Raw genomic sequence first — 26,788 nt, forward strand, 5'->3', positions numbered from 1 at the left:
ATACAATTTAACTTGACGATTTTCTCATTGATAATTTTTTGTTAATGCTATACCTCATTTATGGTGACCTAATTATTAGTAGCCAGAGCACTTTATGAAAGCACTCAATAAATCTACTAAAATAATTCAGTTAAAATCTCATAAACATGTGAAATGACATAAAAAGAGACAAACTATTCACGGAAGTGTTTAAATATTATTCGTCTCCTAAAACTTTCTACCCGATCTCAGAAAAAACTTTGTTACTATTATATTTTTCCCGCGTCTTCGAAATTACTTACATCTTTGATGATACCAAGTATAGTATTTCAACAAATTTTGTAAATAACGATAACGCTAACTTTATAATTAACTAGCTATTACGTTTAATTCATACCTTGACATTACCTACATGTTTTGTAAACTTATTCCGTGTAATATATTAACTAAAAGCTTGATACGTTTAGTAATTTCACATTTAATTATAAGCTACATACCTTTCCATTCATGGATTTAGATTTGTCAGATATTTTCTTGTTCAAATCTTCACACTTGTTCCTTAAGTTATCAGCAGATTTAGTGTTTTGTTCGTCCATCTCCCTAAAAGCTTCTCTTGTTTTCTCCAATAGCTCCATGACGCTGTCCTTGTCTTGTGCTGATAAATCTTGAATGGATAAATCTTTCCCAAACACTTTTGTAGTGAGTAAGTCTACATGTTTCTCCATATTAGAAACACAATTTTTTGTCTCAGCTATTTCTTTAGATAGTGTGTTGAGTTGAATCATATTATTTTCATCTGACGACTTTATTACCTCTAATGTTTTCTCGGCCTCGTCCAATCTCTTCTCTTGCTGCTTGATTCGGCTAATTAGATTTTTATTTTTATTTGATATTTTTTCTTGTTCAGTTTTTACCATTCTGAAATTCTCTTGTTGAATTGATTCATTATCTGCTATTTCTTTTCCCATCTTGGTTTGTGTTTTTTCGATTCGATTAGTGTTTTCTTTTATCAATGAGATATCTCCTACAACTGCATCGAATGTGTTCATCAGTTCCTTATATTGGTCTAAGAAAAGAAAACACTAGACATTAAAAGCTTCATAAAAATATCACTAAACTCAATTCCTTAAATTTGTTTCCGAATATTAAATATAAAGCTATGTTACAGACTACTCCACTTTATCTAATTGCTTAGTCTCTCTCTCTCTCTCTTTATATATATATATATATATATATATATATATATATATATATATATATATATATATATATTTGTTGAAAGGTATAATTTTTAATAGGCGATTTTTGTCATTGAAGACTTTCAAATTTAAATGGTATTTTAATTCATTTTCCTCAGATAGTCGTAGGGCAAGCGTCTGTCTGCACCTCCCATCCCCACCCCACACTTATTTTTGCCATTATTGCCATACCCTTTACTGTACCAATAGAAAAATGTATTTTACCTGTTAAATGCTGGATTTGCTTGTTGAATTGTTGTGTCGATTCTAAACACAGTTGTTTTACTGATTCAATTTGTTGTGTGTCAGACGGAAGCAAATTATGTTTTGTTTCATGTTTTGTTTCGTCAATGTTTTGTGCTATATGAAACAAAGGTAAAGTGGTTTCGAAAATACAACACAAATACGACCGTCAAAATATAATCATTACTATTAGTAAAAATCTATATTATATGTCAAAATAAACACTTTTTTTTAACAAATACTGTGTATAAATACAGTATAAGTAACAGATTAAGCTATATATATATATATATATATATATATATATATATGTATATATAGTTTGCTGTTTTCTCTAAATATTTCTCAATAAACCCTAAAGTGATTTGAATTTTACATTAATTACCTAAAATGTCCGAGGCAACATTTAAGAGCGCTACATTTGCCTGGTCTAGTTGCTGAGATATCTCACTGTAGCTTGTGGAGAGATTTCCTTCTTTATCTTCCAGCCACGTCTTGCTTTTCTCTATTGCCTGTTAAAGACGTGATCTCGTTATGTAAGCATAATGTTTCAGTACTACACTAACATGTATCTACATTCTACATCTACTTCCATTGCATTATGGGTTTCTACCTCTAATATAATGTTTCGTAACTATTTATAATCGAATGTATTAAGATTGAATTATGAACACATATGGAATATACATAGAGCCGATGGTATCGAAACGCTTATATTTAATTTTTGTCGCAGTCGTTTGCACTACACTTGTCACGAAAAGAAACTAAAGATATGCCTAAGCTTATGTATTACACATTTTAATAAAATATAAGCTACGAGTGGACTCGTGGCGTAGCATACGCCACTATTTAGTGACGGATGAAGACTTCCTGAAAGATACAGTTGTCAAAATGGGGTGGGTGGGTACACACTGTTAAGCATCCTGGAGTGCGAGGGAGGGGGCGTTAGGTGGGTTAGAGAGTCGGCGTAATGCGTGGTGTCCCGCATGGTTGGGCGACGTAGAGAATTATATATATATATATATATATATATATATATACATATATATATATATATATATATATATATATATATATATATATATATATGTGTGTGTGTGTGTGTGTGTGTGTGTGTGTGTGTGTGTGTGTGTGTGTGTACTATTTGTTTACGTTAATCGTTTGGTAAAGAATTAAAATGTGAAATATGGAACATCTAATACTATAATGAACACCAGGATTCAGTTTATGCTGAACTAAGTTTGAATGATTTGACTAAGATTCTAATTTCTCTCAGCACAAATATTCAGCAGTAGTAGTTGTAGCAGTAAACTCCAATTCAATTGGTTTCATTACTTAGTAAGTCTAGTCGCAGATTTCAAAAGTATTTCAATCTTACATCTTTCATTGCACTAATGACTGGCTCAACAACAAGTATCTGTTCCTCCAGATATTGTATCTGTTCCGTCACAAACTTGATCTGGAGTCTAGGCCGCATCTAAAATATATGTAAAACGTTGTATAAGATTTTAAAAGTTAACTTTTCAAATCGAATCAAACATGTTTTTTTTTATTGAAAAATAAACAGTTACAAGGGACAAAATGTACTAAAATAGAAACTTTTATTAGAAAAGCTGCAATGCGTATTTTTTATTAATTATTTCGTTCTTTAGGCAGATACACTTGAAAAAAAAATTCATAAAAAACGTTTTAATAACAAGCTTTTATGTAACGATGCACTAAAAAGTAGAAAATAAATTATTGACTACTATTTAAATAACTATTAAGAAAAGCGTGGGTCACTTTAGTATCTATTGGATACCTTTACTAATGTTAAGGAAGACACCCACGCTTTTCTTTATAGTTATTTAAATAGTAGTCTATAATTTATTTTCTACTTTTTAGTGCATCGTTACATAAAAGCTTGTTATTAAAACGTTTTTTATGAATTTTTTTTTCAGTACTTTACATGTTTTATTTACAATAGAGTTACATGACTAAAAACCATTGCGCGCCTACTGAACATCACGTTCAGTAGGCGCGCAATGGTTTTTGAACGCAGCCATTACGTGATGGCGCAGCTATTGAAGGTGATGACGCGTGTGGTGTGGTTGGCTAGACATGCCTACTAATTCGGTCCAAATTTTTATTAATTCATAAAAAATTAATTAGGCATCCAATTAAGTCAAATTTAGTTTCAGATTGCATTGTCTTCGTGTCTTGACCCACGTGCCAACTGTGAATCGTATCGGTCAAGTAGAACTGTCCGAATTTTCACTCCTGCGTTTCCGTTTAGACAGACTGACGACAGACTGACGAGGAAGTGAGTTAAATAAAAGCTTGTAAAAACAGTTCTAGTTTCAATTTCAGACGTATTGTGGTATAATATTTCGGCTTTTGTTTTGAAAATGACTACACTCAATTGGTTTAGTTGTTAAATAAACAAATTATTAAGCATATTAATATAATATGTACCTACTCTGGTTTGTTTTTTTCAATAAATATAAGGAAATGATCAAATGTAGAAGATCATTGAAACTAGACTTTCTTTGAAGAGACACAACAGAACGGATTTTTCCGATATTATGTACTTGTTTATTTTTGGAAAAAAATTATTTCCATTATGACTTAAGTAGAAGAGACCTGTGGTAAGAGTAAAACCTACAGAGAAATTGTTTTATTAAATTAGAACAATCGAAGGTTTAAGTGAGCAGTTCTCGTCTATCTCAATTCTCTTCTCACCTCAACACAGCCTCACCCTATCTCATTTATTTGTTTTCTTTTAGATACCGCTTTCTTTTCAGACAAGACGTGTTTTAATTAGTTCACATTTCACTTCACTGACCTAAAATATCAACAAACATTTTACATTGTGTAGACAACAAATTTGAGCCCTACCACTTTTAAAAAGTACCTTCTTAATAAACAGTTTTACTAAATTAGAACGCACTTTCTGTTCCAATTGAAATAACCCGATGGTCTTAACTTTGGTTCGTGAACTCGATTCACTTCGACATTCTTGAGCCCATTTACTTGTGGACCTGAGTCTAGATCTAGTTACGAAGAGGTAAGGCTGACGTTAGCTAAACTGACCAGACTATCCCGTCAGATAGCCTACCGAGGTGCGAGAACAGGGATAAAACTCGATTACATTTAGAATATTGACCGTCAGATCCCCAAGGCAAATTTTAAAGGTAAAAACGAAACTAATTTGGTCTGAACTATTGGATTGTTCCTATGCTATTCTAGATAAATATAGAAAGTTTGTTAGCAGAGAAACGCAGCCATATTTGTTTTTCTATTCTGAAATTATCATCAACAAAGAAAAGTTAATATTGTGACATACTTAAATATTGTATCCCACAGAAATTTTGCAAAATAAGTTAAATTAGATATGTATTTATCGTATTTTAATTAAGAATAGGCTACACAGTTAAGCCTGACTAATATTTCTCTTACAAATCTCCTTTTATTAACTTGATATTAAACTACGATAGATACTAGTGTTAACAAGACTAGACGCAGCCTACAATAAAATAAAAAGTTTTAATTAAAGATGTCTCATCTGGCTACAAGAATTTTAAAGTCTCAACTCGAACTCTTTGAAGAGTCATATCTACACCTACGGAATAGTTTCAGTAACTTTGAGAAGCAGGTAGATAATAAAACATAATTGGTCATTCTTTTTTATGTGCTGACGTTTACTGAAATAGATAATTATATATTTATAGATAATTATATATATCATAATTATACATACTATATCAATTTTCATTTGATGAACAAATCTTTAATTTTAGTTTTCAGAAGACACAAAATATCAAAATAACATTACTTGACAAAAAAAATTTACAAATTTTACCATTATTAATTATTTTCTTACTTTAATTCAGCATAAGTCATCTAAAACATAAAAACAGATTTGTATATTCATGTTTTTTTTTTAATTTACTAGCATGCTATTATAAGCCTTAAGAGTAGAATAACCTTATATGTGTGTTAGTACTTGTGTTTAAAGCAAAGCCTGAAATATAAAGTGAGAATTAGTAATGTGTTTTACTACAATATTTTTCTTAGATAAAATCAAAGGCGATGGGATGTTTAGACAGCAGTTCTGGCACTACCATGACCGACAGAGATGTCATCGCGATGTTAACAGCAGCACAAAATTCAATACTGGAACATGAGGATGTTTTAACTGGTAGACCTATTTATTCATTTACAGTGTTTTATAACCTTATTTTATCATGTATACATACATTGATATATATATATATATATATATATATATGTATATATATATATATATATATATATATATATATATATATATATATATATATATATAGGCCTATATATATATTTTGCATTCAAATTTGCACAAGAATAGTAAAAGATGTATAATAGTTTTGGTAAATTAGCATTTAAGTAGTTCGATGAATAAACATTTTTTTTCGTGTATTTATTTTTATGGCACGTTAATCAGTTCATATAATTGTTCTTCAACGCTATATATCTAAGTATCATTTTTACAGCATTCAGCAAGATATACCCTCCGAATGAAATGTCAAGAGATAAGACAACGCCAGAATTGAGAACAGAATCTGAATGTACATCTAATGATCATGTGTCAGGTTTGTTTAAATTATCTGTATGCTTCTCTATAAAATATAATGTCTACTTACATGCAGAGGCGTAGCGAGGGGGCGGGGGGTGCGGACCGCACCGCGTGACACCATTTAAGGGGGTTGACACCAAGGCAAAAAATAGCAAAATATATAGAGAAAAACTTGAGTGGGGTGCAAATCGAAAGTTTGAGGGGGGTGCAAATCGAAAACGTGAGGGTGGGGTGCAAATCGAAAATTTGTCCCCGGGAAGGGTCGCTACTCCTCTGTGGGTGACACCATTAAGTGCCGCACCGGGTGACACCCGACCTCGCTACGCCACTGCTTACATGATGTTAGTTTTATTTTAATATACATTTTCTCCTGGTATGTTTGAAAATTATTTCAGATTTATATATATATATATATATATATATATATATATATATATATATATATATATATATATATATATATATATATATATTTATTTATTTATTTATTTATTTATTTTAAAACTGCTTGTATTTAACTTATTTAACCTACAGTTAAAGTAAATTCGGAAATCTTAGGTCGATTGGAATATCTGGAAACAACCCTGACCTCTCTTCAATACGCACAACAAAAGTCTGAAGACGCTCTCTCTGAAATCAAACAATGGAAGGACAACTCTGAAACGGAGATAAAAATTGAGCACTTGTCGAAGAAACAAAAACAGAAATTTAAAAATTTTAGAAAACTAGTGAATGAACATGAAAAGAAAATAGACGAGTTAAATAAAGTGATTGAGAGTTTCAAAGAAAAAGATTTACTGTCAAATAAAACACTAGAGAAATTGTCTCTAGATATGAAAGAATATGATAAGAATTTACTCAAATTAAGTAAAGAGATGGAAGCTAACACAGAGCACACAAATAAGCTAACACAAGAGCTTAAAATCACAGGAAACATGTCGGATAATTTATTTTCTAAGGTAAGCTATTTAGAGCTTATAACAAACTAAACAATGAGAGGTTTTTGTAAAATTATTTTTACAAGGCCAAATATTAATCCCAAATTATCATACTTATTTTACTAGAGTTCCATAAATTTTAATTAACGCTAATTACATTTTGTTATTGTTTAGTTTGCTGTTATATGTAAACTCCTACAACAAAGATTGCAGCCTTTTGACAAACTACTTCACTTGTTACATCAAACTACTGGAAATAGGAAAGAAAATACGAAAAAGTATTCAATAAAAGCCTGTATTTCTTACTCTTATTTAGTAGGGCTGTGTATTTATAGTGAACAATTCGCCTGTATATCTCAACTGATTTAGTACAAATGTGTTGTTATTGTGAACAATCTTCCTGTATATCCCACCCTGATTTAATAGGGGTCATCCGTGTAACACACACAGCCCTCTTTTGTTTCAAATTAATCTTTTCATTCTTTATTGTGTGCTAGTGCATGGTATAAAGAAACGTGAACTTATTGTTATATGTGTAAACAGCACATCATCTGATGTTGATGATTTTCATATAGTCGTGTTTCTTTGTTCCTAGATAGAAACTATTGAGAAAGATGTTTTAAAGTTATCGCATGATTTGGTTGCAAAAGGTGAGTACATAATTATAAATCTACCATGCTCTTAATATGCAACTAGATAGGGAAAAAAACTTTTGTACAAGATTCACTTATAATTTAACTATAATTCCAATATTGATTCCAATATTGATTATTACATAAATTATTGTATTGGTTTCTTAAACTAATTTTTTATAAAAATTATTAAAATAAATTACTGTTTACAGACTATTTATTTATAATGCAGTAACAAATATTTACAACCGTAATTCAAATAAAAATAGTAAGTGGTTATTATCCTGGAACTGTTAAAGTCCCTAAAATTAATTTCTATAAACGTTTGGGAAAATAAATTTGCCTTATCAACTATGAAGCAGCATGATATATATTAATTCATGCCCATATGATCCAATAAATGAAATTGCTTTGAGATAAGAAATGGAAATAGATTTAGCATAATTTACTTAAATTTAATTTTATATACTATACATTTTTTTTAAATATGAAAAAAGGAATGTTTTGATATTACTTTTCAAAAGTCAAGTAACTGTTGCTATTTATTTTATTCAATTATTGCCCTTTTATACACGATTTTATTTAATTTCAACTGCAGTTAAAGTTAAAAATATAAAACTATGACGAAGGTCTTGGTTATGGGACGGAGTGGTCTAGCGGTAGAGAGCTGGACTCGAGTTCAGTAGACCGTCCATGAGTCCACCCAACTCTGATGGGTACCTAACTCACGTAAAGGCGGTTGGGTATAGTGCTGACCACACTATCTCTTCATATGCCGAGGTCACAGAAACAAGTGAACTCTACTTATCCCATAGACCGTCAGAATTGAAAGGGAAAATTTACTTAAGGTCTTGATTATGTTGATTGTGTGCGCGGGACTAGAAGTGTGTGCATAATGTAAAGTTAAGGTCAGGGGTTGAGGTAAGGTCAGGGGTTTGGATATTTGACAAAATATTCAAGTGAACAATCGTTAATGACTTTGTTGTGTATAAATAGTGCAATGACCAGATCATTTTCTTTCAAATTGTAGCCAATCAGCCGGTGCAACATTCTACAATAGGCTTTATGGCTTTAGATGGTCAAGTGATCGTTTTATATGGTGTAATATCTTACAAACGTTTAGAGATGAATATAGGAAACAATTTTAATCAAAACAATGGAAGGTTTACCTCCCCTGTTAATGGTCTGTATATTGTAAGTCTTTCTGTGGAACAAACAGGAGATCAAGCTCTAACAGTAAGAGTGATGCACATTTCTGGTGATCAGGTATTAAGTCACGGTACTGTAGCGACAATTGATAAAAATGCTGATCAGATGGGAACCTATATGCTTTGGATGAAGGCAGGCGATTATCTATATTCGTGGGCAAATTGTAAAACCTGTAAGATAACACATTTTTCTTCTTTCCTTCTTGGAGTGTAGTTTTCTTTATTCACTCTTGGCCTTAAGATGCTAAGGTCTTTTAAGGCAGGAAACATGGATTATGACTAGCATGACGCTTTATCTTTAAATCTACTTTACAACAAGATGTTAATTTATTGTAATAACGCACAATATATTACATGATATTTAGGTGAATGTGCTTTATGTTTGTCTATAAATAGATAATGACTCATTGTCATTGTTTAAGATTAAAACCATTGTGGCTAAAAATCGTTAAGTATTGTGATTGCTTTTTGTATAATGTTGTTGATGTAACTGCAAATATACATGATTTTAAAAATTTAGCAACAGATTACTGGCTTTAGTGAGATCAAATCGCGTCATAATCGAAATCAAAATCGATAGTTTTTCATTCCCGTTATCTCAAAAACATCAAAATCTTCGATAGATGATGTAACTTATAAGCTGTGTTGTCACGGTGATCTTGGTTGACATACATGTTTAGTTTACGCTGAAAGATAACATTATCTCTGATTTACATGTGTTATTGTTATAAAGAAATAACTGGCACTTTTTGAAAAGTTACAATTGGATGTTTGATCTTTCTTTTAAATTAAAACAGAGCCGATAGATGGCTTATTCTTATACAGTAGGACCTGTTAACATATCGACACAAGAACGAAGCGCTTGAACTAGTCTCAGTAAGACAATGAAATAACACGGCGTGTTAATATGGTTAGTTCAACCATATCACAACATCCAACTTATAAGGTTTCCAACATTTTATCGTGTTTTACTGTGCATACATAGGTTACATGCACTTATATTTTATATCTCATTTTTTTTTAAAGTATGTCCAATAAACGTATCCTATAATTAGTAGCTAACTCGCACAAAAATATAAAAACAATTCATCACAATGTTACAAAAATAGTAAATATATGTTCTTTATATGTGAGTACATGTCGTAGCTGAAATGCAATCTCAATCGAATTCCTTTTATAACTTATTTACCAATCGAAATACTTTTTGTTATCAATATTACAAGACATTATTTTGACAGTCAAGTCGAAAAAAGCAACTCACCACTCTAAATCCACTGCACGGGAAACTTTTGTAAACACAGCAATTGAAAAAAAATTAAATAGTTGATTTAAGAAACCAGCAGTGTATTGTAAAGAGCTAATGAATATTTAACAGCACTCAAAGCTTCAACAATGCGATAATTGAAGCCGCCAGTAAGTTTTGTTAGATCAATGAATTATCAGAGTGACGACATGTTTTGGTTGTGTAATCAAACATACACAAAATGTTGTTATTTAATTTGTGTTCGTCTACAAGTTTAGTGACCAGCTTGATTCATTTCTCCATTAGACTTAAACACTGAACGAAAGTAAACATAAGACAATGATTCACTAAACCCTCTTGCAATTAACTCCAGATGTACACAATCATTTAAGTTTTAAAATACCTCAGACTGTTTGCTTATCAATGTATTTCAATGAAAACAAATTAATTCTGTTCAATGTTTTAATAATCTACGAAAATAATAAATTCCTGCTGTAGGACTTATTAGTTTAATCCTTTGATCACTATTTTTAATGAAAATGTTGGTTGACTTTATGTTTAGAAATATTCAACGTGATGTGTATGTCTTCAGGATTCCACATCCCGAGTGTGTAGGGTTTTGCTGATTTTGAAACCAATATGCATTAGTTGAATGATGTTCTTTAATCTACTAAAGAACCATTTTCCGTTCAGCTCAAATGTTAGTGTTAGCGAAAGCGATAAAAATAAAAATGGTTTTAACACATTAAGTATTACGTACAGGCTGTGATCTGTGTATCGGATATCGATTTTTAGTCTTCTTCTTAGTTCCTAATTGTATTGTTAAACGTGATTTCATCAAACACAATTAAGTATTACGTGCCAATATGTTATGCACCATATAGTCCTATTTCAGCCTGTGTTTCATTTTTTATTTGCTTCCATAGCCTTTGTCCATCCATAAACGAACTTCGAGGCAGTGGTTGTTGGATTTTGGAGTTGTCTCTCCTAGAAAAGTTGTTGTTCCCCCCCCCCCCCCACCTATTGAGCATCATACTCTCGTGTGTTCGAACTGTCTAATTATCTTATTGTGATAAATCTCTGATTTTTATTTCTTGGATCTTTCAGTTTCTAGCCCGCATTCCAAAATGTGAATCTGTATTCTAAACGTTACACTTTAACATAGAACGCACTATACTGAAATATGTTTTAAAATACGCAAAAACGATCAATCACTACCAATTAAAATACCTGACAAAAAATATTTTACGACAATATATCGCAAAGGCAAACACTATTGTGGAGATTTTTAAAAATGTGTATAAATATAATATAATCAACTTTAAAAAAAAAATAACACATTAATTACGCTTTGTGGATGAACAAAGTAAGATTTCTACAAATCTGTACTTCTAAATATAACTTGCAACAGCAAGCAAGTCTCGTATTTTAAATATAGAATTTGAGCTTATAATGTTAGTTTCTAAGTTAACACACGGAGATACTTAGAAGTGAAAAAACTAAAGGTAAAGCAAATAATACATTTCTTATGTAAACACAAATTCTTCATTATTTATGGCTTAAGGGGTTATCCATAAATGACGTCACGCTTTTTTGACGATTTTTACCTCCCCACTCCACTCCGTCACACATCGTCACAAAAAGCCAGACCCCCCCCTAAAATGACGTCACACCTCAGTCTACAACCCCCCCCCCCCCCCTCAAAATTGCAGTTGCAGTATTTTTTTACCAAATCTTGTCTGAACTCTGTCAAAATAAAGTATTTTAATCAATTCCTATCACTATTTATTAAAACAGTTTTCTAAAAGGCGTAATAATGTCTAAAATTCGTTTTCTAACATTGCTTTTTTATAATGCAAAAGTGTGATGTCGCACCATCTGAACCCCCCCCCCCCCACCCCCCACCCTCCTCCTCATCACACACCGTCACAAAGTTACGCCCCCCCCCCCTCCCCTATGAGTGTGACGTCATTTATGGACGACCCCTTTAAGCAACAATACATTTCTTATGTAAACAAAACATTTCTTCATTATATATGGTTATATAGAAGTATTTTTTAGACATTTATTTGTTTTTTTTATAAATGCGAGTTATTTGGAAATGTTTATTAAATTTTTCTTTATACATTTATTTCTTTACAGTAAAAAAGACAACAAAATTCCTTTAACTATTGGATTTTCCCGATATTACTTTTTCCTGTTCAAAGAACGGATATTTCCCATTGTAGAGCAGCCATATTTGTTTACTTGTATGGATCGTAGCTTCAGCGATATAAAGGTAATGTTTTGATGTCCTTGCGAAGTAATGTCATTTTTCAGATCTTACGGGCAATATAGATGAAGAAATATTTTTGCTGCACCCGTAACATCGACTTATGAAAAGATAGTGTCATTAGTTATGTCTCCAAACACTTAATAAGTGTGATTATACCATGCGTATTATACTTAAGAAAATTCTAATTATAGTATTGATTACTTTTAGAGACAAAAGTTACGTTTAAGATTTGCGCTTACATTCTGCCGAGTAAAAAGGCACTGTTCTCTAACGTGAGAGGAAATTGTTACAGCAATTGAACTCATTGTGCATTTTAGGTCAAACACTGTATTTTATCTTCATGGTCTCCATCCGATTAACATTTCATCACTATCACTGTGTATCAAAACTGTGGTTCGACCTGTCACTTCACTCAAACACACCAGTTCGCACATCTATCTCGCACACTTCCATCCTAAGCTCCCGCTATTTTTCTTAATTCTCAGTACCTACACATAAACATCTATTTAGACTACCACGTCACTTTGTATATATATAAATATATATAAATAAAATAAAAAAATTAAAAAAAAAAAATATATATATATATATATATATATATATATATATATATATACCATGATAAAGAACAAAAACACTTCTTGATACAAAAATATAATATTAATATCGTTTGCCTAGACTATTTTTACCCTTATGTCTAACCCTAAGCCTAATCCTAAGTAAGATCTAATGCAGTAAAATATACTGTCAGTGCTATTTGCAATTAACACACAAAATACCATACATTATAGACAGGTTTTGAACCCAAAAACAATACGTGATAGCCGCCGCTCTATCGATTCTGCCATACAGCGATTGAAACAATATTTTTAAAAATAACAATAATGTAAAGGAAACAAACCTCTTTTTAAAATCCTAAAACTAACAGTTCGGTTCAAAAAGTCAAAAATTATGTATGGCTATAAATCTATAACTAAATGCTAAATATAGCAAGCAGATTTGAGAGGATCTAAAACATGGTGAAACTTAAAATAAAACAATTTATATTTTTTTACAGATGTCTAATCCTTCAAAGAAACATTTAAATTCTCTGCTTCAACTTTTTGAAGAGTCTTGTTTTTATTTACACAGTAGCATCAGTGATTTCGAAAAGCAGGTAAATATAAAAACTGATATATGAAATATATGAAACTGATATTTGTAATTGATTTACTTGTTTAACTACAAAAATTAAATATATAATTTAGACTTCGAATTTAGTAGGCAAAAAATAACATTGTATGTATATTACGTGCTAAATATTTACATAGACATTTACAACATTAATGCTGGAAAACTGATATAGTATATAAATTATTTTGCATTAATATCTTGAATGCAGCATTTACTAGTTTTCAGCATATTTTATGCAAGCAATGTTAAAGACAAATTATAGACATTTTTGTAAATCATTGTATATTAGAAAATTTTATAGTAAATTTAATTTTTAATGTTAAATGTAAGTCTATGTAATTACTTTAATACAATGAAATTTATAGATAAAAACAAAAGCAAAAGAATGTCTAGACAACACATCTGGAAACAATATGACAGTGAAAGAAGCGATTGTGATGTTGACAACAGCACAAAATACAATACTGGAACATTCAGATATTCTGAATGGTATGTATTTGTATCTTCGTGAATATAATTCTACACTAATTGTATCTAACATAACGCATGTAAATATCATTATATATTACTCTTAATATATTAATAATTCTACTGAAGCTATATATATATATATATATATATATATATATATATATATATATATATACATATATATATATATATATATATATATATATAGCCTATATATATATATAGCCTATATATATATATATATATATATATATATATATATATATATATATATATATATATATATAGCCTATATATATCATCTTATTTTGGTCATTACATGAATTTGAAATATTTAGACAAAAGTGTGATCATAATGATGTGTAATCAAAATATACATCAGTCATATAAGTTTTATTATCAAATTACATCAAACAGATATAATCAAATATAATTTATAAATAATAATTAATTTTTTAAAAACTTTACTGAGATTATTTCTTTGTGCATCATTTTACCAGAATCCAGTGAGTTTTATCCTGCTGAAAAGGAAACAGAGGTTGAGCATAAAATAAAGGTCCAGGATTATGAAATAAGTAAATAATCAATATACGTCACAATTTACAAAAATAATTATATGAAGGTGTCGATTTTAGCTAGAATAGCTTATTTTGTTACTCATTTATTAATTTTCTTTTAAAATTTACACTTTTTTTTATTATTGTGTTTTTATTTGTAAACTATTTACGTATAACTTATAGTGAATCCAGATTTACTGAGTCGACTTGAACACATTGAAGCAACTCTTGCTGCTCTCCAAGAGACAAAACGAAAAACGGAGGGCGACATAGCAGAGCTGAAACAATGGAGGGACAACTATTCACGAGAACATAATGACTCGGAGTTAAAAATCGAAAAAACTTCTAAGAAACAAAAACAGAATTTCAAAAACATGAGAAAGCAATTAATTGAACAAGATAAAAAAATCGAGGAAATTATTAAAGAAAATAAAAATTTCGAAGAAAGAGAATCCACTGCAAAGAAAACGTTATAGAAATTGTCTCTAGATATAAAAGAACTCGAAAATAATCTACAAAAGTTAAATGAAAATATGCAAGTTATAACTGATAATTTTACACAAGAAATAAAACAACATACTGATTTAATCAATAATTTACAAGAAGACAAACAAAATATCCAGAACACACAAAACAAATTGGACAATTTGATTTCTAAGGTAAAACATTATATTTAATTTGAGAGCTAAATGGTATTTTGTTTCATAGATATTAAAACCATCATCATTGTATAGTAATACGTGCAAGTGTTACCTTAAAATACAGGCAATAATAGACAAAAAGTAAATATCATTCTCATTTCTATAAGATTTATAAGAAGCAGAAAAAAGCAGCAAAAAATTAGATATTATTTTCCTTAGATATTGTCACATTTGAATATGTGTTTTTGACCATCAAATATTCTAATCTGCCATCAATTTAATTACATTTCAGTTGCAATATTTGTAAACATGTTTACAGCCGCTATTAACCTTTATTTATAATTACAATAGCAATCCATGATGTGTAAAATCCTACACCAAAGATTGTCTCCCATGGACAGATTGCTGCAAATAATTAATCTAAAGTCTGAGTCTAGAGAGGAAAAACTGAAGCAGGTAGAAAAAAATGTATTTAAAATTAAACTGTTCTTATTAGCACACTATACATTTTTTGCACTGCTGATAAATTTTAATGTTTCCATACGTCTTATTTGGTAATGCTGCCGTATCTATTTCAATAAACCCCCACAATGCAGAATTACGTATTAATATTAACGCTGTAAAAATAATTAGTTTACTCACTAAATTTTAAAACCCCAACGTAATTACAAATTGTATAATAATAATTGTCTAAAAAATATTTCAGATAACTCGAGCTGTGTAACTTTTTTTAAAGTAACGCAATAATTAGTTTCAGTCAATACTTTTTGCCCCATCACCTGTACACACTAACACAGACTATTTTACACACACACACACACACAACTACGGGAGATAATTACTAAATATAGTGTGCGGCAACAGGACAGATGAGAGACAATAAAAAGATTGGAAGGATTACAATGTGAGGAAATGTCTTTAAAATAGGTAGTTAATCGATTTATTAATTTTTTTTTAGATTGATGTTCTTCAAAAGAGTGTTTTAAAGTTATCAGGGAACATTCATGCGCTAAGTATGTCAAAACGATGTTATATACATATATATATATATATATATATATATATATATATATATATATATATATATATATACTATTTATTACTTTAAACATCATATTTTGTTTTCGCCTTAGGCAAACAGAAATAGCTTTTTTTTTAGAAATTATACTTTGTTGATTAAATATTTTAAGGATTACTATGACTTGTCAGCAACATTATGCTATGACATAAAATGATAATGTACATTTTTAATTTAGTTTTACAAAGAAAACTAGAGAAGAAAATCGAGTTTAAGTTGCACACAAGTCCCACCTGAAACTTATGCACTTTGGACTTTGAAGTGAACGTCATTATAAGCTAATAACATATTAACATGTCGAAGAAACTCTCCCATATTACAATTTAGAGTAAAGAAGAAAATTAACTCATTGGTAAAGGACCTTTCATAACTCATATTCAACCGTCATATTCAAGGTGTGTGTAAAACGAGTCTGATCCCAGCTTTCTTGTTTAGGAAACGCGTTTGTTTTTAGCGATAAACAAAATATAATAAAAAATAAGGAAAATATATTTACGTAGTCTAAATAAAAGATAATTGATTGGTAGCGACCACGTCACTGCATTAGAGTTCCGTGGGTTCTGCTCCTGGGGCAGCCGACGTCCGCTCTCCCCCCCCCCCCCCCCTCCCCAATGATAACAATATTTGGTTGTCTTACAATACCAACATTATGTGCGCGTGCGTTGAATTATCATCTGCCAAATTTGTATTCTTTTATAAAACTCTGTTCTTCCTTATAGCCAATCAGCAAGTGAAATATTCTACAGTTGGTTTTGTTGCTTCGGGGAGGCCAGTGGTAGTGAGAATCTATGGATTGCTTGGATTATTCAAAAGATTGTCTTACACCAATGTTAAACATATCAAAGAAAACCATTTTAATCCAAACAAGGGCGTGTTTACCGCCCCTGTTGATGGCATGTATATAGTGAGTCTACGAATAAAAAGCATAGAAAATAAAGCTGCAAAAGCCTGGATAAAGCACATATCTGGAAATACTGTAGCAGAACTCGTTCGTATTGAGACAAAGGAAGACTTATCTGTAGCTTCAGGTACAGATGGGGTTTGGATGAAAACTGGGGATGAAATATTTTCATGTAGTAATTGTGATAATTTTGACTGTATACATTTGTCTTGTTTCCTACTAGGAATATAGTTACAATCAGTATGCTGAGTTAATTAAATGATATATTTTATTATTTCCAGGCTTGTTCTTAAATGAAAACTTGCTATATTTCTATAAAAAAAATTAATCTTTTCAACATTTGAACATATAAATACACGCCTTCAATTATTTTGAGTATAATTAAAAATGTAAGAATAAAGTAGCTTTGATTGTAGGTTAGTTCTGTACTGTTAGATAGCCGCTGCATTCGTATTTAGTGTTTACAATAGACTGTTTAATGTGGATGGTGTATAAATTATTAAATTATTTTATTGTTAAATAGCCTTTATTTCAGTTAGTCGTGTTTCGTACCCGTTTGTTGTTGTTTCGTCTCTTATGTTTTGTGAGCAACTGGATTACATGTAAAGGCATGTCCGTGTTCACATCACAACTCACTGATGTATCTGTTTACCCTAGCATTCTTTTAGATAGCTGTGGTTTATAAAGTACTTCACGCAAGAATAAAACGTAAAATGGCCGCTCTGTTGTCAATAGATTGAATTTTTGGCGTCATATTATGACACTTTACATAACACAGACAAAACTAATCACCTTGCATTCATAACATTACTGTTTATATGATGATGATTCATTAAAACATACATGTCGATGTTTTACACTTTGTATATTTAACTGTTGTTTGTTAATTGTTGTGATTTCAAGACTTATTTTGTAATTTGGTTATATTTTTTGTATAAACCAACTTTTGTAAGTATTCAGTTGCTATATTATTTGCTTATCATATGAAGCTTACAGTTGTCACGAAGTTTAATGTAACTAAGGTTTTATTTCTTTCTTATTCATTTTTAACTTTTAATAATAGTATGGAAGTATAAAATTAAAGCAATAATACTTTGAATGTATGGTTATCTTAAAATCCACACAAAGTATACTTTTTTATTATGTACAGATGTAACCATACACATACACACCTACACGTATATAGCCTATACAAACACACATACAATGGCTTAAACTAAAATGTTTATCCGAATATTTAAATCCAAATATAATTAAAGTTTCCCTTTCAAACCTGACGGTCTATGGGGCAAATGAAGTAGAGTTCACTTGTTTCTGTGACCTCGGCAACTTGAGTTAGGTACCTATCAGAGTTGGGTGGACTCAGGGACGGTCTACTGACTTGAACCCGGATTCGAACTCGAGACTTACGGGTTAGCTAGAGCACTCCGTCCCATAAATCCAAAATATATAAATCCAAATATACGGCCCTTGAACTGGGTTGAGAATAGAATTGATTTATCACCTTGATGCTATGAAATCAATTAAATAGATGCGTAATATGTAACAAGAATTAGTAAACAATAAGGTCGAACCTTCAACTGTTTGGTAAATTAATATCTCTCTGACCATTCCAATATGTATAAAAATTGACCAACTATATCTCTACACGACGAGGTTGAAGAAACAGATTAACTCTACTTTATGCTACTAACCATCTTTTTAGTTGACCACCAAAACTAAAAAAAAAATTGCAATCTTTTCTTTTTTCTACCCACCAACTGTTCGTTGCCGTGTCTATTACATCATAGTTTATCGCAACAAATAAACCAAATATCAAATATCATCAAACCCATTCTTACACTATGCTGTAATGGGCATACCATTCTTTCATTACTTTTGTAATATCACGTCTTTTTCTCATCCTACTTTATAACCTCCAATGTTCGAACCAAGTCTTCAAATCTCTTCTCTTGACGTTCGTTTCCTTCTACTGATTCTGTTTTTTTTCTTGGATATTTTGTCTTGTTTTGTTGTCAACGTCTTGTAATTGTCTGGGTGATGTGTTATCATGGTTTGCAATTTTATTTTTTCATTTAATCGATTTGTTTTTCCTTTCATGAAATGCAATATTGTTTTCCACTTTATCAAACCTAGCAAGCTATTGTTGATTATTACTCGACGGTCAAACTTAATAAATTAATGTGCCATTTTCAGCGGTGTTAACTACTTTAAATACAAATATTTACCATTTAATTAATTCAAATGATGATTTTCGATTTGTTTTTCGAATAAAATAAAACATCTAAAACAGAAATTATGACTGAATCATGCGAAACTTGTATTTTTTACGTTATAAGTTGAATTTGTTTGTTAAATTCTTTGGTCGATTGATGAGGTGAGACTGTAAGAGCAATAAAGATAGCACATGATAACTAGTACAACAACATAAACACAAACACGATAGCACATGTTAAATAGTACAACATTAACACAAACACGATAGCACATGTTAAATAGTACAACATTAACACAAACACGATAGCACATGTTAACTAGTACAACATCAACACAAACACGGTAGCTCAGGTCTTAACTACTACAACATTAATCAAAACACTATACCACAGGGTAACTAATGCAACGACATTAAAACAAACATGATAGCAAAGGTTAACTATTACAACAGTAACCCAAGAACGTTATTTTCTCTCTTTCACAGTACTCAGACAAACATTATTGTTCAATATGCTTTTATATGGATATTTAGTGTATTTTAAATAAAAAATATAGTGGAACTTCTATGATAGGCCTTGATTCTATGTTGATACGCATTGAGCAAGGTTCCATTGAAATTGAAACTTACATAGTCAATACTGAATCATATTTTCAATTCAGCTTAAATTTGATCCTACAGTTCTACAGTTTGACATACTTTTTAAAAATCAATACATTGCTTAATCGATAAGCGGTTTTCGTTTTTTAAGACGTGTTCCAAGTTTAGTACTATAACTCAGGTATGTTAAACTTACGAGATCTACATTACAAGCAATCCAACCAGCTATAATAGTTTTCTGTCTTGATAAGAAGAGTTTAAATTTCCATTTTAAAAATAGGAGTCGCTAAGTTTACAGTAAGTGGAAAGTAGTATGATTTTATCTTATTTAACATGCGCTACTTATAAAGCTTACAAGTGTAAATAGAGCAGGTGTATGCATTTCGATCTGTAAAACATTCGTATGAAAATATTAATCGCTTCAAAATATTTTGATTTGCTTGAGGTGAAAACATAAAATATTATATAAACACATTTTATGTAGCTCTAAATAAAGATAGCTGTCGAATTGTCACCACATTAGCTGCAATTGTATAACAGTAAAAACATAGAGATACTAAAATAATGTATTTAGTGAAGTATATTATGATAATTCGATATTCTTATCTGAAATATCTAAATTTCAAATACCTGATAGACTTGACATTTTTCTGTTACATGAAATTATAAACTTTCTAAATTAAAATATGAAATGGAATAAAACGAAACAAAGACTGTTTTTATGTAGATGTCGCAACACTCCAAGAAACTTCTAAGCTCTCAACTCGAGCTGTTTGAAGAGTCGTGTTCTCATCTTCAGAGTTACATCACTGATTTCCAGAAACAGGTTAGAACTAAAATTGGTGACCAATATATTTTACTTTGTAACTGAAAAATCCGTAATTTAAATTATTAAAAATAATTAATATAGAATCAATTGAATTGGTTTATAAATTGCACTAGTATATTTAGTAAATAAATATATATTTACTTGTATTCTCAACTTATCAATTGTAATGTTGTCGAGCAGTTATTTTCAAATCAATTTGAATATATTACAATTAATTTCTCTGGTGGGTACCTGACTTACGTTGGGGACGGTAAAGCCGACTGAGCATAGCACTGACATTAAAGTTTGTTTGTTATGGATCTTAGGTCTGAAAGGGGAGCTTTATAATTATATATTTAGCAAACTCTATTACACAATTTATATTTATTCAGCGTTATAAATGATGAAATATTCATCTTTGAAAACCATTGTACATTACAAATTGTTAGTGAAAGGTAATTTTAAATTCAATGTACTATCTTTTTATTGGAGTCATTCAATGTATCATACGTGTAGATTAAAACAAAGGCCATAGAATGTCTTGTCAGCACATCTGGCACTACAATGTCAGTCAAAGATGCGATCGTGATGGTGACAACAGCACAAAATACAGTACTGGAACATGTGGACATGTTAGCTGGTATAGTCTTTTATTTCGAACAGAATTTACTAAAGCTCACAATCTAGAATGATTGTTGCTATAATTATATCAAAACGTATAGACTATTTTATGTATATTAACATTTGTTTTATGAACCCCAATTTTGAAAATGACATGCAACAATATTTTAGTTTACTTTATTTATAAAACAATCATCATCTATAAAATAATTATCAAACTAATTGGCATTTATATTAGTTTAATCATAGACTGTTTGTTACTTCTTTGATTAATATTCAAATAGAAATCAACCTAATTTACCCTGAAAAAATAATGACAAGTAAAACGACATTACCGGAAAGAAAAACAGAAGCTGAGCAAACAGCTAAAGACAGCGTTTCTGGTTGGTTGAAAAATTCTAACTTTGTAAAAATGTAACAAATGTAAGCTTCGAAAAACAATGTTTTTTTTAAATTCTATTTATGTATCTAATCATTCAACGCTACAACACAAATTCGGCTTTAACTACGTTTTCATGTAGTTGTTACTTAGTTTATTTGCATTTTTTTTTTCATCTGCATTTTAATCTATTCAGAATTTATCTGCCGACTTGAACACCTTGAAACTCTTGTATCGGATCTACAAGACACGAAACAAAAGACTGAAAAAAACTTTATTGAATTTAAGGAATGGATAGACAAAGCTGCAACTGTGCAAAATGATGCAGAGATTAAAATTGAAAAATTATCTAAGAAACAAAAGCTTAACTTTAAAAACATAAGAAAACATTTGAATGAACAAGAAAACAAAATAAATGAACTGAATAAAGAAATTGAAATTTTAAAGGAAAGAGAATCCAGTAAAAAGAAACCACTAGAGAAAATGGCTGTATTTGTGAGAGAATATGAATCTAAATTACTTTCGTTGAATGAAAATATCCAAGTTCTATCAGAAAAGAATGATACTTTAACAAGAGAAATAAAAAGCCAAGCAGATTTAATATATGACTTACAAGAACAAGACAAGCAAAATAGTATGAGCACAAGAAACAAATTTCATATTTTAATTTCTAAGGTAATGTAATTTTCAAATAATTAAACAAATGTATACTTTTGCTTGTGATATTGTATAAAATGTCTCATGTCCCAAAAATTCAATTTACAATGTTTTGTTTTTTAAATTGGGCCAATATTTTACCTGCTGATCGTTTAAGATATTTTACGTTTTTTTTTCTATCTAGCAAGCTGTTATGTGTAAACTCCTGCAACAACGATTGTCTCCCATAGACAAATTGCTTCAACTTTGTAATCACACCTGTGAGAACAGAGAACTAAAGCAGAAACAGGTGTACTTGTGAACTTTTATTTGCTCTTGTCTTATTGTAGCTTATTTAATGAGGTGTATTAATAAAATAGAGCCCAACATACACATAGGGGAACTGTTAAATAGTAATTTTAGAAATAACGTATAAAATATCAATTATGATACTCTAGTGTGGTAAAACGCAAAAGATAGTAATGTGTTTTTTTTCGGGGAAGATTATAATTAACACAAACGTTTTTTTTTCAAAGAAGAAGGGAAAGTAAAGCACCAATATGAGTAAAATATCAATGTTTATAATAGAAGTATATAACAAATTCATAAAACTGTAGAATTTACTTTTTTTCAGTTTGATGTTTTTGAAAAAGATTTTACAAAGTTATCGGAGGACTTTCATATATTAGGTAAGTCAAAAAAAATTTTTTTCAAGAAACTGTTATAATTAATTTAAATTACATCAGAAATGAACATACGTAAGACTAATAACAAAGACATAACAGTGAGTGACAGTACAATTGTATTACCGAACGGAGATGATTTCTCTGGAATGTTTAGAGAAATTATTTATATCAGCTCCGAACGTCTTCTGGCTACAGATCTAAATAAATGTGAGATATGTAATTTTCTGAACGTGAAATCTTACACATTATTACACATATTAGAATTTCAGTTCTGTTTTGTGTTCTAGTGTCCATTAGAAGATCATATTGTTGACATACGGTTTTTACTAATAATTACATGCTTATGTATTTATGCACATGCATTTTAAAAGCAGAACATATGATGTTTGATGAGAAATATTTTGTATACAATTTGAAACTGTAGAATATTGCTTAGCAAACTCACCGACATTTTTTTTTATTTTCTAAAAAAACGTAAAAAATTCTAATAGATTTGAAAATTTCATCCATTTGAATGATCAAAAATGTATATATAACTTTCTAAAATTCATATTTATGTAACGATAATTTTTAATTGTGTTGTGTTTGCAGTTTTCTATTTAGAATTGTAGACACGTATGTAAGGTTATAGAGAGTTGTTGGTAATATGGTGCTGTGTTAGTTAAGTTTGGTTAAATATAATATCAGTGTATTCGACTATTTCTACAATCTAGATGTCTAGTATTATTTTTACTTTCTCGGATATACGAAGTATAGAGAAAGTCTTGTGATCCTGCAAAAGAAAATCGAGATTTTTGCAAATATCGACGTTTTACACCTCACTGATACGGAAAAAACATAATTTTGCAATCTTGTCCGTATGTCTCTGTGTCTGTCTGTGTGTCTGTGTGTGTGTGTGAACACGATAACCTGAGTACCGTTACAGCTAGGTTGATGAAATTTCATACATAAGTATTTTATCAAAATCGTAGATCCTGTTTAACTTTTAAGCGATTTGCAATAACCGGAAGTGGTACTTTTTCTACTTTGAATTTTTCAAAAGCCTATAACTTAAGTACTATTTCAGATAGATAAATGACATTTCACAAGTAAGTAAAAGATCTAATTCTCTACTTTCTTTCAAATTTTGAGTAATTTCCGTTGACTGGAAGTACTAATTTACGCTATTTCCGATTTCTCAAAAAACGCATGTAAATTTATAAAGTACTAATAATATCCAGCACTATTATGCAAATTTATATAGGCGTTCACTTGGTGTGCAATTCTTTTTTTTACGAGATTCTATTCTCTTATAAAAAGTTTAAGTAAGTAAAAATAGATTACAAATAATGTCTATATCCTGAGTTGCCATCCCTCGTAGTTTTATATTAGAATATTCGAGAAAGTTTAGGGGAGATCACTCCCGGTTTATTTCTGTAACACTGAAACTGTTTTAAATCTTTCAGCCAGTCAACAAGCAAAACATTTGACAGTAGGTTTTGTTGCTTCATGTGGGCAGGTAGACCGTCGCAAAATGGGATTAGAAGGCTACAAACTCTCTTACACCGGCGTAGAGCGTAACCTAGGAAACCATTTTAACCCGAATACCGGAGAGTTCACCGCCCCTGTTGATGGCCTGTACATAGCAAGTCTTACAGTAAAACAAACGGGGGATAAGCCCGTACATGTTTGGATAAAACACAAGTCTGGATGTACACAGTCCTGGCTGGGTCCTGTAGAGACAAAAGACAAATTTAACCTGGCTTTAAGGACATCCGTGGCTTGGTTGAAAACTGGAGATGTTTTACATTTAGAAAGTTTTGGTATGGGATTTAACTGCACACATTTTTCTTGCTTCCTCCTTGGTATGTAGATTAATGTGTTGACTATACAGTCAAGATTTTTTTTCATAATTTATAAAAAAAAAATGCATATCAACATAAATAATGTAAACAAAGGCATTTAATTATTTTGGATGTAAGAAGAATGTACGATCGAGCAATAACAGTTAACTGTTTTAATTGGTTTTTTTTGTTGTTTTTATTTCGACTTTATGTTACTCAAGTCACATACAAGATGCGACACATGTAATTAGACAATAGTAGTTGTTTCATTATTAATTGATGCGACGGCGTGGCCTAGTGGTAGAGAGCTAGAGTACCAAGCCGAAAGTCTAGAGTACATTTCAGTAGAATATCCCTGAGTCCACCTAATTCAGGTTAGGGCAACAAGGTGGCTGGGCATAGTGCTGACCACACTATCCATTCATATGCCGAGATCCCTGAACTCATCTGCCCAATGTGTCTTTGGCAAGAACCGGAAAAGATGATGATTAGCTGACTGAACTCGACGGTTATATTTGACTGTTGCGTCCTTTATTTAAAGATGTGTATTTCTGTCGTGTAATGTGTACGCTTTAGTTGTACATAATTTTTGCCTCTGTCAATGTCTTTGTGTACGTGTGCGCGTGTGAAGTTTGCGCTTGCTACCATGGTAACAGCTTCTGTAAGTGTTATATTTGATTAATTCGGATTATCTGTCCACTCTTTCATTTTCGATTTGAAAAAACAATAAAACAATAAATTATAAAACTAGTAACGATGACGTCATAGCTTTGTCAAACAACGATTTCTCTCAAATTGACTAAAAATAGTTTCTTACGTGTAGAACAAAATCAGTGAGATTGCTCTATAAACCAATGTGAATCTCTTATGTGAATATCTTCTAGATGATCCAGCAAATCAATCAAATTTTTTTAGAGGCATTTATTGTTGTTCGGACGGTTGCCAGAAAAATGCGCAATCGAAATATTGCGCAACGGAAAACTGCGAAAACAGAAAAAAGCCAAAATACAAAGTAATTATACTAATACACTTTAATTTTGTCCTATTTCGTTGAAATATGTTTTATTATGCTACAATTTACATGTGGTCACTCTTGTTTAATGTGTTTAAATGCTTGTTTTAAGAAAACAAAAATGTGCACTCTTTTTGTGCGCAGTTTTCCGGCACCGGTTCAGACATCTCAGTACATAATGTATGTGTATGTGGAAACAAGAATGAAGGTTTTATATGACATCTTACACATAAAATAAATAAATATACGAAGCTCTAAGCTCGCGATGAAAACTCTGGTTTATGTTAAAATGTATTGTTTCACAATTATATACTTTTATATGCTATTATACATAATTGAATTCTTTTCTTAGATACAAGTGATCTCTTATAAACAACCATCATGTATTGAGATATTTTGGTGTCAGCTCAGAATAAAAACGACATAGATTTCTTTGATTGATCAATTTTCTCAGGTAATCTGATAGTGCTTTCCTGGTAACCAAAAATACTGTTTACAAGTAATATCCTGGACCATATCAATTTGCAACTGTGATCCAGTATTTGAAGTGGGTGTATTAAATGGCAAAAAATCTTTTTTCTTTTGATGTTACCCTTTTAGTTTCTGTAAGTGCTAATGCTGTTAGCAAAGTTGTTTGATGATCACATTCCTTCTTACTTAAAGCATTTGAAATTGCCATATTACCATAATCATTTATTAAGTTACAAATACTTTGTTTAGGCAACTCTGACTGATAATGGACTGCATCTTCTCCATCTTTTATATTATCTTCACAAAGGTTTTCATTTCTTATTTTACATGGCCTTAAGTCATCATTCATAGACTCTTCAGGCC

The 26,788-nt window shown here is 30.5% G+C and overlaps 3 protein-coding genes across 3 annotated transcripts in view; 2 read left to right on the top strand and 1 right to left on the bottom strand.

Annotated features, from left to right (window-relative positions):
* Positions 1 to 26,788, top strand: part of LOC131949120 (putative leucine-rich repeat-containing protein DDB_G0290503) — a 79,131-nt gene that overhangs the window by 34,897 nt on the left and 17,446 nt on the right. The window lies entirely within an intron of this gene.
* Positions 462 to 3,994, bottom strand: LOC131949113 (myosin-11-like). Its single transcript, XM_059310873.1, has 5 exons — positions 3,919 to 3,994; positions 2,839 to 2,937; positions 1,846 to 1,972; positions 1,443 to 1,577; positions 462 to 1,045 (listed from the first exon to the last, which is right to left on the bottom strand). Exons 2-5 carry the CDS (start codon positions 2,935 to 2,937, stop codon positions 462 to 464), a joined length of 945 nt encoding a protein of 314 aa, XP_059166856.1. The 5' UTR covers positions 3,919 to 3,994.
* On the top strand, positions 20,717 to 24,971 carry LOC131949115 (A-kinase anchor protein 9-like). The gene is made up of 7 exons (XM_059310875.1): positions 20,717 to 20,815; positions 21,314 to 21,437; positions 21,703 to 21,801; positions 21,994 to 22,472; positions 22,639 to 22,743; positions 23,068 to 23,122; positions 24,565 to 24,971. Exons 1-7 carry the CDS (start codon positions 20,717 to 20,719, stop codon positions 24,969 to 24,971), a joined length of 1,368 nt encoding a protein of 455 aa, XP_059166858.1.

The sequence above is a fragment of the Physella acuta genome, unplaced genomic scaffold (genome assembly GCF_028476545.2).
Source record: "Physella acuta isolate Inbredline_101_S28 unplaced genomic scaffold, ASM2847654v3 ptg000674l, whole genome shotgun sequence".
Taxonomy (NCBI): domain Eukaryota; kingdom Metazoa; phylum Mollusca; class Gastropoda; family Physidae; genus Physella; species Physella acuta.